Source organism: Pleuronectes platessa, chromosome 24, assembly GCF_947347685.1.
Source record: "Pleuronectes platessa chromosome 24, fPlePla1.1, whole genome shotgun sequence".
Lineage (NCBI taxonomy): Eukaryota > Metazoa > Chordata > Actinopteri > Pleuronectiformes > Pleuronectidae > Pleuronectes > Pleuronectes platessa.
The window spans coordinates 6,794,772-6,811,222 of record NC_070649.1 but is presented as its reverse complement, the minus strand read 5'-3'; the positions used below and the strand labels follow the sequence as shown (position 1 = coordinate 6,811,222).

The following is a 16,451-nucleotide window of genomic DNA, read 5'->3' as shown; positions in this document are numbered from 1 at the left end:
TCTGTCAGCAGGGCTGCTGAGCTGATGAAGTGTGTGAATGTGAAACACACAACTGAAGCAGCCACTCTCACTGTACAACCCACGAGTCGCTCAAACAAAGCCGACCTGGTGCAGAACCCTGTCATGGTTCTTATCGTCCTCACAACAACACGTACACTCATGTGATGTGTTTATTTAGAAATATTATTGTTTTTATACATCGATGACTGTCCGGTTTTTATATGTATTTCAACTCAGTCACCACATGGTGGTGTAATAACCTTAGGGATGACTGTACTGACCTTCATGCTGAAAATGAAAATCCCACTGAGGTACACCCGAAGAGAGGAAAACCTTCTGTACATGTGTGAAAGAGCCAACAGTTAATCTTGTAAGCACATCTGTGGGCTGTACCAAACAAATGGACGTGCAAATGGAGCAGAGCGATTATCAGTGACCCTACACTGATATCCATCTCTCACAGGACAGGCAATTTCATGCTAATAAACAGGGACATACACAGAGAGACACATCATACTAATTATTACAAGAAAAAAAACAACAACAATGAAACGTTATCTCCAAATACATCAACACAGGCAACTGTAATCCAGATACTCAAATGCCTGTTTATCTGTCTTCGTAGATTATTAATTGCATGAGGAATTTAGCCTATGTATATCTGCAGTTATATAACACAAATAATATTAAAATATATTTGTTACACATAACAATGCTGAAGGGGTGAAAACGTAACCTCCTTGGTGGGGTTGCAGTGACCCAATGGTACATGGGCAGAGAAAATTGAACCATGAAATATGACATCAATACAAAAATAGGATTTGTCAGTGTCACACTTTAGTAAAAGCTTTCATACAATAAATATTTCAAGAAGGGATTTGTAAAGACAGAATCTGTAAAGGTCAAACTTCAGGGATCCTCAGTCAGAATAAAACACAGAGTCTGCTGTTGAAGTGGTTTTCCGGTGTGTGGATGCTGCTCTCGTCGGTGGCATATGGGGGGCTGATGTCCCAGGCGAAGGGGGTGACAGCGGGTGGGCCACTGGTTCCATCAGGGGGCGTGTCGGCTCTTGAATCAGGGTCCTTGTCAGGGTCTAAATGAAAGACGTTTTAAATTTAGTGAACCATCAGCGAACCATATGTCAGATTCCTTGTGTTTGTGTGAGCTATAAACCTGAATCACAGTAGTATGATTTGAGCTTCCCATACTGAGAATGATGTCAACCATTTCCTCTTTACCTTTTTCACTCTGGCCGTGAAGGACGTCCTTGTAGAGACACGTCTTCCCGGCCTCCCTTCCCATGATGTCGTCTTCGGAAGCCGACAGGTTCCCCAGCAGGAAGTAGGTGGTCATCAGGCCTTTACCCTTCACCTCGATCTGCCCGCGCTGTTGTATGTTGAACCCGGTATCTCTGAGCTCACTGCAGAACGCGTGAGGGGATGAGGAAGGAGGCGTGGGCCCAGACAGCGAGAAATCAGCTTGGCAAATAAACATCCTTTACCCCCCCTCCCCCCTCCCTTCAACCCTTTGAGTTGACAGGGTGATGACAGGTGTATAACAGCAGCTCAGACATTTCATGATAAAATAAATGAGGGGTAATAGGGAGAGTTGCCTTGGATGTGTGCATGTGCATTACAACTTGGCATAATAATAATAAAAACATAAGACATATGGAGGATATTTTGCTAAAAACTGCAAAACGATTAAGGATAGAATCCCATTTAACATGTGTGTACTTCCAGATGCAAGTCTTGTCTGGAAGGTGTTATACAAATAAAGTTTATCATTATTATTGCTCAGGATCATCAAATACCTGGGAATGGATCAGGGAGCCAGAATCAGTGGGAGAAGATATACGTGCAAACAGACACACACAAACCTGTATGTGGAAGGGCTGAGGTGAATGTGGTCCGGTAGTCCATGGCTCTCCATCCTGGAGGCCGTGTTAACAGTGTCTCCAAACAGGCAGTAGCGAGGCATCTTCTCCCCCACCACGCCGGCTAACACCGGGCCGGTGTGCAGGCCCACCCGGATCTGAAACCCACAGTAACGCCGTGTCAGCACAGAAATACAAGCCCCAGAACAAGAAAACAATGGGAGGTCCCATGTGGCCCTGATTCTGGATAATGCACACTTTCTTCTCAGAGGCCTGAAGAGAGTGGAAGCTAATGAGGTAAAGTTCTCAAGTGGATTATATAATAAACCAGCGTTATAGCATTGTCTGGACTGAAAGTAGTGTCGGTTCACAGGAGATCTGAGAGATACCAGTTGCATGAGTTTACCAAGTCAGATCAAACATCTTATACACTTGTTTTGTATTGGGTTGGAACGAGAGCTACTACCCAGCTCTGTCAAGTCCGATTAAAAACCACTTGACCCACTCACCTGAATGGATTTGCCGGTAACAGGGTTGGTGACCTCTCTGGCCGCTATCCTCATACCCAAAGCAAAGTTGGCCACTCTGCGAGCGTGGGTGTCTGTCGGGACTGGAACGCCACCCACCACCATGTAGGCATCACCAATAGTTTCAACCTTTGAGAAAGTGAAGAAACCTTTTATTCTATAAATCAACTATACTTGTGTGTTCCCTCTAGATCGTAATTTTGCTGAGGTCTTCAGCGAGTAAACAAAAAAGACTAGGACAAATGTTAGAGGGGCGATGATACCTTGTAGACGTCGTGTACACTGGTGAGGCGGTCGAACCTGGAGTACATGGAGTTGAGCATGTGAACGATATGGATGGGCTCACAGGCAGCGCAGATGTTTGTGAAGGTCACCACGTCGCTGAATAGAATAGTGCACACCTCAAACTCCCCTGGAAAAGACAAAACCATTTAACATAGCAACAGCCGGATATGTACGATATGGACAACTGGGTGGTTGCAGGCCGACTTACCCGCCTCCACGCTCTTGCCATCTTTGAGCTGATTGGCTACATGACGTGGAAGCATGGCATACAACAGAGTCTCCGTCTTCTCCTTCTCAGCCTCAAGGTGCCGAGACAGGATTCTTAGTTCCTCCTGGGGACACAGTCAGATTTGTAGAGTGCATCACACCACAGAGATCATATACTATCGCAAAAAAAACGACTGTCCTACCTTTTTCCTCTCCAGCTGGTTGGTCAGCTCCATCTCAGCCAGACGTTGCTGGTTGAGAAGAACCAGGTCTCTGGTGACGTCGTGCTGGGCCAGGTCCGCCAGGTGCAGGCCAACATCTTGAAGTTCCTGGAGGCTCCTCAGCTTCGGAGAACACATGTACAGCATACAGCCGAGGGAATCCATCCACAACATCTGACCTGCAGATTACATGAATACAGGGGGTTCGCATTTTAGGTCATATTTTACATGTATTTGATGTATTGTTGTGGAGGGTCACCTCTTAGCTGGAGGCTGGAGTTTGTGTCTTTGCAGCTCTTCAAGACAAACTGACTGTTGATGAACTTCCTGATGCTCTCAATGGTGATGGTAACCTGGAGGACAGAGAAAATCTCTAATCAGCCAAACCCAGGATATTTCTGGCTTCATGGTTTTCAAGGTGTAGGAAGAGGAGATGTATATTTGCCATATTGGTTTAGATAAATACCATCTTTTACCTGTGGGTGTACAATGATGAAATATTGGTCCAGTGTAGCATCTCTGCCCTGAAGACCCGGAACAAACTTCTGTATGTTCACGCCAGTCTGCCTTATCTTCAGCTGTCCACCAACAAACAAACAATAAGCCGATTAATTTAATACAAATATACAGTTCCGGTACTTCCACAGAGTTGAATGGAGCCTTACATCTTTGTCAAAGACGATATGAAAGGGAAAAGCATTACAGAACGATTTTTCTTCCATCCACAGCTTGTCTGGGTAACATGGACTGAAGGTGCTCTGGTGGCTGCCTAGGAAGTAAATCAAACACCAATTAAATCGTGGCTGGATAATCTACTCTTAATATATACCGTGTAAACATAACTCCATTCCGTCAGGCATCAGCAGACTCATTTCAATGTAGTTGTTTTTCATGTCTTGCACGAAGCTGTTTACTCAACTGATTATCTGTCTGCTAAGCCCTCCTCTCCAGCCCAGGTTAGGAAATAAGGTCAGAGCGGCTTGTTTTTGTTTAATAGATTAATTCTAAGAACAAACATATCGAGTTGACCTTTTCCTGAGAGAGCCAATGCTCTGATCAGGTCCCAGCTGCCCCTCTTCCCGGCCAGTGACACATATCTGTCCCTCATTCGTTTGAAAAACTCCTCCTGGGGAATAGATCACACATACCATAAGTGGGCCAAGAATCAGAAACATACATAATATACACATTCCATATAAAGACAGAACATATACACTCGCCTCTCTATGACTGCAGAGGACCTGGACTGTGCTCTTGCAGGCTCCGCTGGTCTGTTTGACCAGGAACACGACGTGCTCCCTCTTCCCCGTCCGCTCGTCTTCGACCGATTGGTTCAGAACCTCCATGGTCACTATGCTGTCGAAGAGGTCTCTGCCAACCGCCTCCATGATGCCTGCAGCAGGAAGGACACATGGGGGGGGTGGGACAGGAATGAAAAGAAGTAACCGACACTGGATCAATACGTTTAAATATTTACCATACAAGATCAGATGCAGATGAATGCAGTGGAGTGAGATATTGTTTCTTTACCAGGCACAATATGGTGCAGACCCTTCCTGTCCGAGTAATAGTGAAGCAGCATATTCCCGTCATCTGTCATCTCCACTCGGAAAGATGGTGCATTCATTTCCTGTATAAAAACACAACCCTTTAAACAAAAACTCGTACATCTTCAACCTTTTTATTTTGCATTTTACATTTCATATCTTTCTTTTCATCTTAAGCCTTCGCAGCACTTTTGTCAATGTTGGCTGTGCTCCACAAATGAGCTGTGACTTGACGCGTCCATACCCGATATGACAGAGCCAGGTAGCTGTGGAGAGAATCCAGATTTTGGATGAAATCAAACAGATTTCCCCCCAGCGTCCTGAGCATGGTGTCGTATCCCGCTTTCTTACAGAAGACAAAGAAGTGTTCTCCAAAGAGCTTCAGGAACACGTCCGCGGAGACACCTGGAAACACACAAGCAAACCCTGTCACGGAATTAGAGGCATTGAGTCCATGTTGCACTTATCAGTTTGTCCTCTGGCTTCCCACTGCACATGTGTGTGTCTCATTAAAGCGCTGGTGCTGAGCCCATATTCAATTACAGCCTTATCCCCAAAAGGATATACAGTCCAGATAATCAGACCCATAGGAGGAGCTGTTGACATTCTGTGAATAAACAATTCTTGTTATGTTTTATGCATCTGTCCCTAGAGGTCCCGGTGATTCCATCCATCCATGTGTCTGTCAAACGTGATCCATATGTGTCAAGGAATAATTTATGTGTAGCCAATACTGGAGCGGCTCTGCTTTGCAAAGATCAAACCGGGTCAGATTCGTGGAGTCTGAGCTTGCATCTGCAGTAGTGTTTAGTTAGTGCCATGTTGAGGCAGTTGTGTAAATGTCCATTGGGCGACACCTGTTGGATTTCATCTGGGACATTGTTAACACCCGACTGACACAAACACAGAGACGAGCAGTTTTCACACCTCGAGCACCCACTGCACATGCGTTGATTAAGTGTTAAAAAATATTATTTACAATAAATATGAGATACTGTACTTGAGAGCAAATACAACAGCTCCTACATTTATGAAAGAAATGGACAAATGAGAAAAGTATGGTCCAGGTCAACTGTAGACTAAAGAACAAAGTGAATTAGACAACTAGAAAACTGATTCTGGATAAGAGCCATGAAGTCAAACTTTCCCATTGACCAAGCTTTTGTTCATCATGGATCTCATGGACAGAGGAGTTTGAAGTCTCACCCAGCAGTGAGCAGGCCTCCCCCACCAGGCTCAGCGTCAGTATATCATCATAAACCGTGTACGTCATGAAGGTTTCCTGGACCCCGGGTAGAGAGCTGCGCAAAAACATGCACAGGCGTTTTGACATTTCAGCATAAAGTCTTCAGCATCATTACAGTTGTCTTCCATTCTCACACATGTGCAGACCTCAGTTTGTCCCACGTCTCTTGGCCGAATCTCTCCATCACCAGGGACTGGAGGCAGCTGTTGATGAACCCGTACTGCAGAGAACACAAACAATTCTTTTAGCTCAGTTTCACAATCTGTTTAATGAGCATTTAGGATTTGTCTTCACAACATTCATAATAGAAAGGCCTTAAAAACAAAGTAGATGATCTCCGATAAAACTGTTGCTTTTAGTTTGTTGCTGACATGCTGTGTGTTATGTACTGTTGTAATTTTGTATAACTGAATAAAACTTAATATATGAGACTTCATTTGCCCTGACGAATGTAGTATTTACATTTTTTATTTCATATTTATCAGCTTGAGTAGAGATTGTGTTAACAGACAGTTTGAATAGCACTTGTAAGTTATCAACACACACAATGCATCAGTGGCTGCAACTTCATGTCAAAATACCACAACCCACTTAGCTGTCCTCCCAAGCAATCAACAACCGCTTGTGTCACATTTCAATATTTTAAAGTAGTTTCTCAGAAGCTGCATTTTAAATCAGCAACAACGAAATATGTGGGAAACTGTGTCACTGCGCTCCCTTGTATAATGAAATGTTTACGCTCTTACACTGAAGGAGACTTTTGAATTAAAAAGTGCAACACACCAACATTTTCAGCAATGTTAAATATTTGCCTAAACAACCCTTTAATTTGAATTATTAGTCATCTATTAATCTGTGGAAATAGGAGCTACTCACCATTTCTGTATCTGCCGTCACCTTCCTGACTTCTACAACCACGAAGGAGCAAATGTAGTAGAGACTCCACACAGCTCTGTCTCTCTCTCTCTCTCTCTCTCGACCTCACATGTGGAGAGCTCAACTCCCACCCATTCTAGTAGCCTGTCACTTTCTACACACTTTCTTAAAGGTGGTTGTGGAGGCAGAGATGTTAAGTGTTGCTCCGTTGTTTAGTGGGAGTTGGTTAAATTGACTGTCATCATTGTGTCTGATATTTAACTGGTTCTACATCCGGAGGGAGAGATGTGAGAAAGACGTCAGAGCATAATGTTCATAACGTTCATTTGAGACGACACAATGGATATATTGTGCACAGAGACTTCTGCTTTTTAATTACTACATATTTACGTTATATATTTTAACTTCATTTTCACACTTTGAGGATTCACAAATAATATTTCCACCGTCTATGTTTTTGAAGAAACCCCGTGTTTGCAGCTTTTAAATTAAAAAAGGTGTTTACCAGGTCTGCAGACCGTTCTCAGTATATTTGCTTCCTCTCCCAGAAAAAAACAAAAACAATTTAAAACCAATATCCAGGATTGTCTACCTTCTGAATCATGGAGGCTGTACCAAGAATAGATTTAAATAGATACGAATTTACAAACAAAATGCACTACTAAATAAACAACTAGGAATAACCAGTGTCAGTTATTTCCCCTCCATGGCTGCAGCTGGTCTCTGTGGCAGGATCATCTTTTAAAGACTTTTGATATGATTTGGAGGAAGAGGCTTTTTTTAGGACTTCTGTGTTCCAACTATTTGAAACCTTTTGTGAACTATTTGATTTCTACATGGATCTTTTGTTGGGCTTCCTGTTGTTTTTAAAAACAGACACAAGCTTTGCTGTCATCCTTGCATTTTGTTTTTATATTTATATCGTTTAGGTTATTAGTTCCTGCTTTATTTTGTACTGAACAAAGAGGAGATTCATAGAGGATGCATTTAAAAACAATAAAATAAAATGTAATTAAAGTAACTTAAAGCTCCTGTTTGACAATGAGAGGAACCACAACATGATACTGATTACTGCCAAAGTGAAGGCAGGTGGAGCCACAGGTGACAGGAGGGAGCTTGATGACTGACAGATGCAATTATCCAATAGGAAGCTGCGTACATGTTTGGTGGGTGGGTATATATAGTGGTTTGGTTCACACTCACAGATGAGGTGCAGGCAGAAGTGTTGGACTTTAGCTCAGTTTTTATTATGTTTGACGAAAGAAGAAGATTTAGTTGTGTTGTGATCTTCCAATTTGTTGGAAATTGACACCTTTTAAATGTTGTTGCTGCATTTAAATCTCTTAATATATCAAAGAAGAACAGGACTTTTCTTTAATGTTGTCTTTTGACCTGTCCCATGAAATATCTTTAATAAGATGTAACGCTTGAAGTTGAACAATTTAAGCTATTTCACATCATTAACCATTAGAAACACTCTAAATATATTGTATAAAAGAGTAAATGCTTGAAGGACTCTGTCAGGTGCAGCAATAAATATTGAGAGCTGAAAATCAAGTGTGCAGTACTGTATTTTAACCACTAGATGGCAGAGCTGCAACATTTTATAAATCAAACAGGCAAGAAATACAATTTATCAAAAACGTGTGAACTTTATTATTATAAAAATGTAACTAAGTGCACAGGGTATTTTAATAGCTATATGTAAGCAGTTAAAAATGTCTAAGTCTATCCATTATTAAAATAAAAACATTCTCTGTTTGTAAAAATAAGTAAAAAAAGCAGATTACCATCAACTCTCTGGTCTAAACGTTTACACATTTCTTGGTATGGATAATTTCCTGGATATGATTCATGACAGTTGTATCTTAGTCAGCATCAAGTCTGCAGTTAGTTAAGAGCTTAAAATATGATCACAAATATGACCAGGGTGGAAAAAAACACCGGCACTGAAGAGTCTTGCTTTATCACGTTTGAGAAAACCAGCAGCATCTGGTGGCGGGTGGAGGTTTTAACATGCAACTCTGTGGTGAATGGGGTTTTCTGAAGAGTTCTGTGTGGACGTTCATTTTAAAGTTAATCAGCCAAAGCAGACATTGAAAGTATCTCACACTGATGAATATCTGGAGGACTGAGAACCAACGTAAACTAAAAATGTTGGTTAGGTAAGTGAATGCAGCCTTGGATTCCAATAAATATAATAAAAGTCCTGCCAGTTTATTTTAACTAAAAAAGGCAAAAGAAAAATTAAAGTCGCTGGTTAAAGATCCTTTGCACTTCAGGATACATTCTTATCAACCTTCAGTGAGCTGTTAGTCATACAAATGCTGCAGTTAATCTTTACATTTGGTCTCATTAATTTAAATAAATGGAAATATTAATTGGATTTATGTTTTTAAAGCGTTAAAATCGAGACACATTAAATCCAGCTTTGCCATACCATTCATTTTTCTGTCATCTGGTTGCATCAAAGTGCAAATTTCCGTCTTGCAGCTTGAAGAAATTAAAACCTTACATTTCTCACAACTATAAAAAAGAGCTACAAAAACTAATTTGTCCCTGACTGCTCCCCATCAAGTCTCTATCCTACTTTCTTCATCTTCATCAACCGTCAGAGGTTCGTTGGTTTGAAACACCTCCTCGTCGTCGTCATCCATATCGTCATCGTCGTCCGTCTCGTTGGTGCTGTATGAGCCTTTATGTCGGAAAAGGCACCACATCAACACGGCCATTACACAGATGAGCGCGAGCAGCACCGCACCCACAATCCCTGCAAGGAGGACATCACAAAAAACATGAAAACCTGACACATATTTTACAACATTAAACAGGAAATACAGAGGCATGAAAACAAAGAAATTGCTTTAAGGACCACAAATGAAATAGATGTTCTTTGTTTCATTTAAACAAAATAATTCTGATTTAACTGATAAAATCTGAAGTTAAACTCTTACCTCCAATCAAGGCCGCAAGTTCTCCTTTGTCTGAGTTGATGTCTGTAAAACAAAAATTTAATTTCAAAGTAGAAATTTAAATCAGCTTTCATTCATTAGTTCAGCTTTTAAATCTGAGTTGACATTTTTTGTAACTAAACTTAAAACCATCACGCAGATTCTCAAAAGTGATAAATAATACTGTTGGACAGGAGATTAAAAGTTTTAAAATATAAGGTTCCTTCAGCAGAGTTTATATTTGGGGGAAAAACAGAAATGCCTCTCGTTTCTAGAAATATACTTTTCAGGTGTAAAACTAAAGCCGGGCCCTACTCTGCTGTTCTCCGGCCCTGCTGTGGAAACAAGGACCAGCTGGTATCGGTGTGTTGGCCTTTATCTCCACAGCGACAGACCCTGGAGGCGTCACAGGCCTTCCCATGCTCCTCTCTGGCACCAGGCTGATAAGACACTCCCTGCTCAATACACCTCGGCTGGGCCAGAAGAGGCTGTGTGTGTTTACATTAAGTTTGGGATTTTCTCCTCTGATCACATATTGATGAGTTAATCAGAACTTTACTGAACCCTAAAGATTTTTTTTAAAAGCTGATAAAAGAAGGAACTCTAGAAACAAATAACTCCACAGAAGTTATCGGCAGTTGTGTGTAAATTACGCTCACAACACATAAGGTCGTCTACGTGAACGCTCATGAACGTACCCAGCATCAGTATCTTGGGCACAGCCTCCGGAGCCAGTGAACGGGTTTCCATGCTGACATCAACCTGAACAGAAACAGAAACAGGTTATTTGGCACGACTGTGAAAGAGTGACTGCTGGTACAGAGGAGAAGTCTAGGGATCATCCTCTGAGCACCATGAACATTTATTTTCTGCAACAAATAGTTTTCAGGGGAGGGTAAACTACAACATTGTCTCTCAAGCGTCTCCCTGGGTTGATGCCTCTGCATCATGACACCACAACTGGATCAGAAGTGTCAGAGATTGTTTCTGTCATCCAGCTGCTCACAGCTGCACATCGGAACCAGTAAACAAATGTGGAATGCACCAAAACAGACACAGAGTTTTTGTCTGTTAACCAGAATAAAATATTATTACCACAACAAAAAGAGGATAGAACTAACGCTCCTCTTACACATTTCCTTTTACATAAGTCTGCTTTCATTCTTAACTGAAAACATGACTTTACTGACTCATTACTTCATGTGACCGAAGGAGAAACAAAGATACAACATCTGTAATGGGCTGTCGGTGTCGAGGTGAGCTTGTTCTGCAAAATGCATCAAGTAAAATATCACAAAAGACAACAATAGAACTTTAATCTGTATAATGGGTAAAAAAAAAAAGAGAACTCACCACTTCTGAGAATCTGCAGGCAGCTCCTCATTCACCAAGAGGAACAACAAGATGAAGAGGAAGCATGTGCTGTACAACACACACACACACATTCACACAAACACACTCAGATGGGTGTGGTGTCAGTCCCCAGGGTCCAGTCCCGCTCCCCTGTCGGCCAATCGTGCGGCTGACTCCCCCTCAGATGCTAAACAGCCTGCAGATGTCTGAAACTGTGCAGCTGGCAACGCCTCTGACATCATACGCTGGACAACACACACACACACATAAATTACCCTGTGTGTGTTTAAACATCTTTCCTTCCGCCTGGTTATTAATACTAGTTATAGTTTTGCATAAGGCTGTGTCTTAACTTCGGGGACATGTGGAGGCCGAAGGGACACGTGTGATTCCATTGTGTGGATAAATCAATAAGGATATGTGAGGGGTTCATGTGGTTTAAGTTTTGTGCAAATGAATTGTAATGCACTCGCCTGTGAGAGGGAACTGGTTTCATGCACTTTCACAAATGACCAGTAGGCGGCGACTCCAGTTGGTTGCAGGACCGACTCTACTTCTCACTTATTTCTTCTCATGTTCAATTTGTAAATTATGGTCCATTTAGAATGGAATACACAAAACACCATGCGTTGGGGCGTGTGCGCGGTGATTGGTGGCAGGTACCATCCAATGGGAACAGGTCGCTGGTGTCGGTGGGCGTGCACGGTCCTCGACTCCACCCTCCTTTTCCTCCAAATACAGTGACTTCTGGTTTCAAGAGACAGGAGCTTCCCCTCACCCCTCAGTGTTGTTTGAGTGACGTTGCGTGGAACATAAAGAAAAAGATGGAATATGATCTGCTGTTGCCTTAAGGCCAAATGTTGACTTCTCCTATTTGGGCTGTAAATGTGGCGTCACCGGGTAAAAGTAATTCAAGGCACATGTTTGAATCCCCCTACATGTACTCACAAGGGAAATGGCCCCACTAATGTTATTGACTAATGTCAAAGCAATGTCACACTTTTTAGTTCTAAATGTTGTTATCAAAACCAGACTTTTATAGAGAATTGCCTAACAAACACTTAAAAAACAATCTTCTTCCCACATAAAATCTTGAAGTAAAACTGAATTGGAGCAATTCAAAACCAAACATTCATCTCTTTGTTAAAATGATTGTTGAGCATCCTGCTCGAAACCACTGTTTCTTTGAATTTGTCCTGATTTCTCCAACTTTCTGATTTCTGTTTGTTAACCAGGAAACATCTGTTCATTATTTAGACTTATAAAGCAAAATGTGTTACTTACTTTCTTTACTTTCCTCAAGCTTGTTCAGTTTCATCAGACTGGATAAATACGGACGACATGATGGCTCCACAAACGTGAAGCCAATCCCCCCCTGGTGGCTGGCTGCAGTATAGTCATAGACATAAACCCTGCCTCCTCCGTGTTAGCAGATGGGACATAGGCCAAAAATAAAGTGGAGACGTCCATGTTTATTCAGTCTTTGATTTTTACGAATCCTTTGAATAAGAGCATTAGTTTCATCCGAAAAAGACAAACTCACAGTGACACATTGATAATTTAATCATGTTGCCCACGTCCAAACAAACCAGCAAATCTGCACATTTCAAAACAAACATCTTCACCAGACAGACAGACACTTCTCTGTTCCACACTGTTTTGATTAACACATTCAGAGCTACGTTTTCTCTGCATGGAGAGTTTTTAGATTGTTTGACAGTTTCTACGGGATTCAAACTCTTAACAGCATCACAGCTGGAGGGAAAACTCATCTAGTCTACAAGAAACATTTTCGGATTATTTAAGCAGCCAACTCAACATTTGAAAATGTATATTATTCGTTTTCCAGTTACCTAACGAAAAGAAACTTGCAAGCCATTTCGCAATTGTACCGGACACTTTTCACATTTTCAACCGGATTCTACCAAATTAGCAGCGAGAGCAGCTCAAACTCACAAGAGATTAAGAAACTTCTATAAGCCAATCAAGTGTATTTAACCATCTCGGTCTTTCACACGCAGGGATTTCTAGAAAGTGACTGTTAGGGCTCGTCTGTTTTGGCCTCCTAAGATTTTGTAAACGCATATGATTGGTGAATTAAAAAAAATAACTAGCCACATTCAAAATCTGCTAGCCATTTATAGATTTTACACTGAAAGGAAGGTTGACCGCTAGAGCAGAAGAGAGACATGTTTAATCCTTCACTAGCCAATCAACTATCTAAAAGTTGTTAAAGAGAGCCAAGATTCATGTTTTGCCCGGGTGTCGAGAAGGCTCTGCGTTGCCTGGGCTTCTTGCTTCATTTCTTTATTCGCAACAATTTACTTAAGCCCCCTCTTTCAATCCCGTCCGAGGTCACCGCCTCGTTACTCGTCCTCATGCTCGGAAAAAAACTCGTGGCAGCAGACGGTCACCAGGGAGACGAAAGTCATGAACTCCTGGAAGTTGCACTCGGAGTCGCCGTCGGTGTCCAGGCTCTCCATCAGGGAGTCCAGCTCGGCCTGGTCTTTCACGTGCTGCAGACGGGTTCACATCAGGACAAGTACCACATAGATATCCGTGCTTTAATCCAAGTGACACGATTTAACCAAAATATCTTGAATTCAAATACAAATGGCTCCAAATTGAGTTAAGTCATATATGAAAAATACGAATAGAGAATTGTTTCAACGTATTTTTACTAACTTGATCTTCTACTGTCAGGGTTATTATCTTCTTTCTGTCCTTTTGTTCTTTTATTCATCCTTTCAAATATTTCTTTCCTTTATCAACTCATCTTTTGTCCCCTAAACAACTTAACAAACTCTCATCCATAATGAACTGTAGCTCTTTATAGTTTCAACTGAAGTTCTAATTCAACCTCTGTAAAGGGTTGGAAAACTAGATTAGTTTAAGCATATACTCCATGTTCTCTCTGCTCATTCAAAACCCTGTTTCCTCGGACTTCTCACCGTCATCAGATCCGGCAGCTCGTCGTGCAGCAGGTCCTTCAGCTCGCTCTTCTTCAGTTTGTGTTTGTCTCCTTCTTTCTCCGAATACTTGCGAAACACCACGATCAGGGTCGCCATGGAGGTCTCCAGGTCGGTCATCGCCATTGTGACTTTTTCTCTCTTTCAACATGAAAATGAATAAAAGAGTCAAAATCTGTTGTGCCGCTACAATTTCTAGAGGTAAAATTCCGTTTTTTTTCTTTCTGGGCATAATGTCCATTTAGGAATAGCTCATTATCTTATTGCATCATATTTTTAGCAGATATTACATGAAAATAATTTAGTTTTTAGAAATTATTTTAAAAACTTTACTGTCTCACATGATTACATGTACTTTCAAAAAAGGCTTGAAGCGGTATCCACTTCAAAATGTCACTGTATAGATAGTTGAATTAGTAAGTTGTGTTTTGTTGATAAAAAGTTACAAACACTGAAAATAATAAATATAATATTACACAGACTTCAAATTAACTTGATTAAATTATCAAGAATATTTTGGCAAATTCAAATGTTTCCATCTAAACATATTTTACTAGCATGAGAGTACAACAAAGTGAGTCATCAAATCTTTCTAGAATACCTAACATGCACTTTTCAAAAACATGAGATAAAGAGCACAAACTATTTGATGATTGATCACAAGTTTAAAATAAATCAATCTTTAGACAATGGCACAAAAACAAATATATTTAGTGAGTTTCCTCTCATTTCCTCTAGATGATGATGCAGATGACCTCACCTCAGGGTTCGCCTGGTCAGAAGCTGTGTGCTGAGTATCCAGAGAGCCGAGGCTGAGGATGGACCACAGCCTTTATACTGAGGCACTGTGGTGGGTGGCAGTGCTGAGGTCAGCCAGTCTGTCGCTGACCAATCCCGTCCGTCCACCTCCCCTCACTCCACTGCTGCAGCACTGATCGGATTCTTAAAAACCTTCATGTGCAACAACACGATCCCTGTTCCTAATAACGAGAAAATACTATATTTATATTACTCATGATACTTTAATTGGGTTTAATGAGTGAAATGGATGAATTCAGGGAAATCGTAGATTGCATATAAAGATGGAGGACAATGTCGTGAAGCCAATTGATCCACATCGCCCCCTGCTGGCTGGCCTCACTACATTGGTCCTAATCCCTTTCTCCTCCATGTCAGTGGATGGGACATGTGTCAAACTAAATAGTCCAAGTACACATCAACGTAGTTTCTATCTTTTTAGCTGGTTCCTGATAAGTTCTGTGAATAAGGTGAAACATCGTGGTTGACTGCTGAGACTCACTCACGATTGGTCGAGAGGGTGAATTAGCGGGACAGAGGCTCCACCCACCATTACGGGGAACTGTTGAATAATGAATGACCCATAGGAGCAGCAGGTCCTCTCTTGTTGAGGTACAGTACATTTACAAACCCTTGCCAAGCACCTGTGATGGGATCTAAGATTCGATGACACGGACAAACAAGCGTAAAAGGTGCCAAACACCTCCCTGTGCATTTCTCCATCTGCGTTCCCCCTGTGATCCGGCCCTGGCTTCGTTTCCCTGTGTCGCAGCATCTGCTGGGCGACAAAGGCCCGTTTCAGAGGAAGTGGATGCTCGTGCATGTTAATGAACACGGCCTTTTCACTGCCAGAGTCATCCAGTCGTGTGGCCGACGCTCACAAACACTGCTGCTCCGGCCAAACGGGCTGAAGTGCAGATGTCCCGGGGCTTCTAGCTGTAAACAAACATATGGAGCTTCGAAAAAGGGCTATATTAGGTTTATCCAGTATCTAGGGAAAGTAACTCAAATGTTTTTTTAAAATGCAATTTAAATTGATTAGATTCACACAAAGAAAACGATGTGAAACTTAAATTGATGGTATAAAGGACAAATATAGAAGCACAAAATACAAATATACTGTTTATATGTGTGTGTGTGTGTGTGTCAATGTGCTGAATTCCACCGCACTCTCTGACCTCCATCCACTCTGTATTTTCAGTCTGGAGAACAGTTCCATTTATGACACGATAAACTGTTTCTTTGTCCCATAATAAATACATTCACTCCTCACGCGCATGATTACTGACTGTGTGTCATTGTTTGCTCCAAACACTGAAACTCTGTGCAAGGGAGACAGGCCGAAATCTGGAGTCACACAGCCGGGGGGGGGGGGAGAGCCTCATCCATCATGGCTCTCTCTCCTCAATCGGTCTCTTTGGTGTCAAATGGAATGAATTGGATTCAATAATAGATCAAAAGCTTGCATTGACTTAAAAGTAATATTATTGTTGCAATATTACAAGACTTGAATGTAAGACACAGTTGTGACATAACAGAGGTTTAATTTCGAATATAATATTTATGCACAAAGCTTAAGAAGTTTAATAGTTTTG

General features: G+C 41.6%; 2 protein-coding genes across 2 annotated transcripts; both read right to left on the bottom strand.

Annotated features, from left to right (window-relative positions):
• Positions 1 to 516: 516 nt before the first annotated feature.
• On the bottom strand, positions 517 to 11,279 carry gucy1b2 (guanylate cyclase 1, soluble, beta 2). The gene is made up of 20 exons (XM_053417460.1): positions 11,090 to 11,279; positions 10,435 to 10,498; positions 9,740 to 9,781; positions 6,786 to 9,555; positions 6,056 to 6,129; positions 5,870 to 5,964; positions 4,908 to 5,068; positions 4,647 to 4,746; positions 4,331 to 4,509; positions 4,146 to 4,236; positions 3,782 to 3,885; positions 3,593 to 3,694; positions 3,376 to 3,469; positions 3,099 to 3,295; positions 2,897 to 3,020; positions 2,667 to 2,815; positions 2,386 to 2,532; positions 1,880 to 2,034; positions 1,239 to 1,420; positions 517 to 1,093 (listed from the first exon to the last, which is right to left on the bottom strand). Exons 4-20 carry the CDS (start codon positions 6,786 to 6,788, stop codon positions 924 to 926), a joined length of 2,127 nt encoding a protein of 708 aa, XP_053273435.1. The 5' UTR covers positions 6,789 to 9,555; positions 9,740 to 9,781; positions 10,435 to 10,498; positions 11,090 to 11,279; the 3' UTR covers positions 517 to 923.
• A 2,176-nt stretch (positions 11,280 to 13,455) lies between these two features.
• Positions 13,456 to 14,184, bottom strand: s100b (S100 calcium binding protein, beta (neural)). The gene is made up of 2 exons (XM_053417459.1): positions 14,041 to 14,184; positions 13,456 to 13,605 (listed from the first exon to the last, which is right to left on the bottom strand). Exons 1-2 carry the CDS (start codon positions 14,182 to 14,184, stop codon positions 13,456 to 13,458), a joined length of 294 nt encoding a protein of 97 aa, XP_053273434.1.
• Between the last annotated feature and the right edge of the window lie 2,267 nt (positions 14,185 to 16,451).